The 2102-nt window shown below is 51.9% G+C and overlaps 1 protein-coding gene across 1 annotated transcript; it reads left to right on the forward strand.

Moving 5' to 3' along the window:
- The first annotated feature begins 271 nt into the window (after positions 1-271).
- On the forward strand, positions 272-1487 carry LOC117146320. Its single transcript, XM_033312384.1, has 2 exons — positions 272-634; positions 697-1487. The coding sequence occupies exons 1-2, from the start codon at positions 362-364 to the stop codon at positions 1264-1266; spliced, it is 843 nt and encodes a 280-aa protein (XP_033168275.1). The 5' UTR covers positions 272-361; the 3' UTR covers positions 1267-1487.
- Positions 1488-2102: the final 615 nt, after the last annotated feature.

Below are 2102 nucleotides of genomic sequence, written 5' to 3' on the forward strand. Positions count from 1 at the left end.
TGGACAGGAAAATGACAGCTCGCCAGCGGGGCGGGGAGTCACTGCCACGCCCTCTGCACCGCCAGCGTCACCGCCACCGCCACCGCCTCCGCTTGGAAGTGCATCCAGCTGGGGAGCGGAAGTGGCAGGCAACCACCGACCATTCGGAAGCAAGTGTCAGCCGGAATACTTTACATTATTCATAGCAGCACGTCCAAATGAAATTTTCACTAATGCCCAAAACATTTTCATTTGAAACCTGTGCTCAGAGTAGGCCGATAATTGAATGTAACTGAAATTCCAGCCACTCCGCATAAGCTGCCATCAACGAGAGCACAAGGCACAAAGCAGCAAGCACATCCCGGAATTACATAGTTCGTATATGATAATAATGTCGGATTCGAAAGCGGAGTACAACTGGGGCGATTTGGGTGTGGAGCCGATGGAGAGCTTTGCATCCGGAATATGTGAGGAGTTACCCAGACTTCAGCAGCATCGGGAGCAGGTGGAGCAGGTGGAGCAGCTGCCGAGACGTGGCAGGCAGATTGTTAGCCAGGCCAAGCAGCATTCTCAGATTTTGGTCTCCAATCTGTTCAAGAATATGAAGATCTCCTGCGAGAAGCCCACATTTCCACCGCAGGTGTCGGCTCCAAAGGTAATGCTTACTACTAAGAAAGCCGTTTATTTTTATTTCGTATAGAATTTTGCATGCACTAGGCCTATCGCTTCAAGGAAATCTATTCCAGTCGCAAGGATCAGCTGATCCGCGAATGCGAGGAGCAGGAGCGCAAGCAGCGCGAGTTCCACAGCCGACCGATGCCCGACTTCCGTCAGGCGCACTCACGCCAGTCCTCCAAGGTCGTCGTGCATCGGATCACCTGCCCCACGACCCCCAATGTGCTCAAGAATTCGCGTGAAATGGAGGAGAAGCGCCGCTTGCGGGTGGAGCAGTTGCAGAGAGAGCGCGAGCTGGAGTGCCAACGTCACAAGATGCAGGCTCCCAGGGCCAAGCCCATTCCGCAGAGCAGCCGTCAGCCCTTGAAGTCCTCGAATCGACCTTCCGCAGTTCCTCCGGCAAAGGTAAAGGTCGAGCCCTTCAACCTGTCCGCCGAATCGCGCGTCCAGCAGCGGCGCATTTTCAACATCCAGACGTCCAAGGCGCAGGAGGCGCGCCGTCGCGAGCTGGAGGATCAGCGCCAACGGGCGGAACGGGAGGCCTACCAGAAGCTGCGCCAACGAACCACGTTCCGCGCCAGACCCAATCCATTCTCGCAGACCGCACGTTGACCTGGGGGATTTCCCTCTATTCTGTTTTTGCTTTTTTTTTCATTTCCTTTCGGGCTTTCATTTCGTTTGGATTTTCGTTGCAAATTTGTTTTGTTCGAAGAAATTAAATTACTATAATCACCAGCAGACAACCGCAAACGCACAGTGCGGGCTAAATGAATAGCTTTCTAACTGTATAAACTTGCATTAAAAAATCATGACATTGGGCAAAAAGAACGCTTCAATCGGAAGTGAGATGAGCTTGCGTTTTCTTAATTAATCACTCGTTGCTATGCCAATGCCCGCTGCTGTAGGTGTGCATGTGTGCTGCCGCACATTCAATTTGTTCATTTAAAATGGCTTAGGTCGCTGGCTCCATCAATCAAGTGCTCCAGCCCCAACCCCCCACCCACCAGATACACATATACATAGTATGGCCCGTATCCCATATCCCCGAGCGAACCGATGCAATCCCGTCCGCAGGGCCACGCCCACGTGTTCCACTACAAACAATTTGTTGTAAGTGTATCAATTGATGCGCCTGCATGTGTGTGAAAGTGGGTGTGTGGCGGGTGTATGGGTGTGCGAGTGTGCGAGTCACATAATCAAAAGCACAAATACTAAAACAAGCACTCAAACTGTCAAAGCGATGATTGATAGTGTTGACATTTGCTTTTTGGCTCCAGCCATCAGCCATAGGATCTGACTTTTTGCGCATTGAGCTCCTGTTAATGGGACGTTTTGGCGGCGGCCTCGTCCTTTCAAAAGATTCCATCTCCCATTTCCCTGGAAAACCGCTCGCGAATCCCTCTTTCACCGGCAGATCATCCACGTGTGTGCGTGTGTGTGTTTGGCTG

This window comes from Drosophila mauritiana, chromosome 2L, assembly GCF_004382145.1.
Source record: "Drosophila mauritiana strain mau12 chromosome 2L, ASM438214v1, whole genome shotgun sequence".
In the NCBI taxonomy this organism is placed as follows: Eukaryota; Metazoa; Arthropoda; class Insecta; order Diptera; family Drosophilidae; genus Drosophila; species Drosophila mauritiana.

Excerpts from the sequence above, each read along its gene's own strand:
- LOC117146320 (XM_033312384.1), top strand. The coding sequence starts at position 362 with ATGATAATAATGTCGGATTCGAAAGCGGAGTACAACTGGGGCGATTTG. Across the intron at positions 635-696 it reads CGCAGGTGTCGGCTCCAAAG|GCCTATCGCTTCAAGGAAAT; the intron begins GTAATGCTTACT and ends TGCATGCACTAG.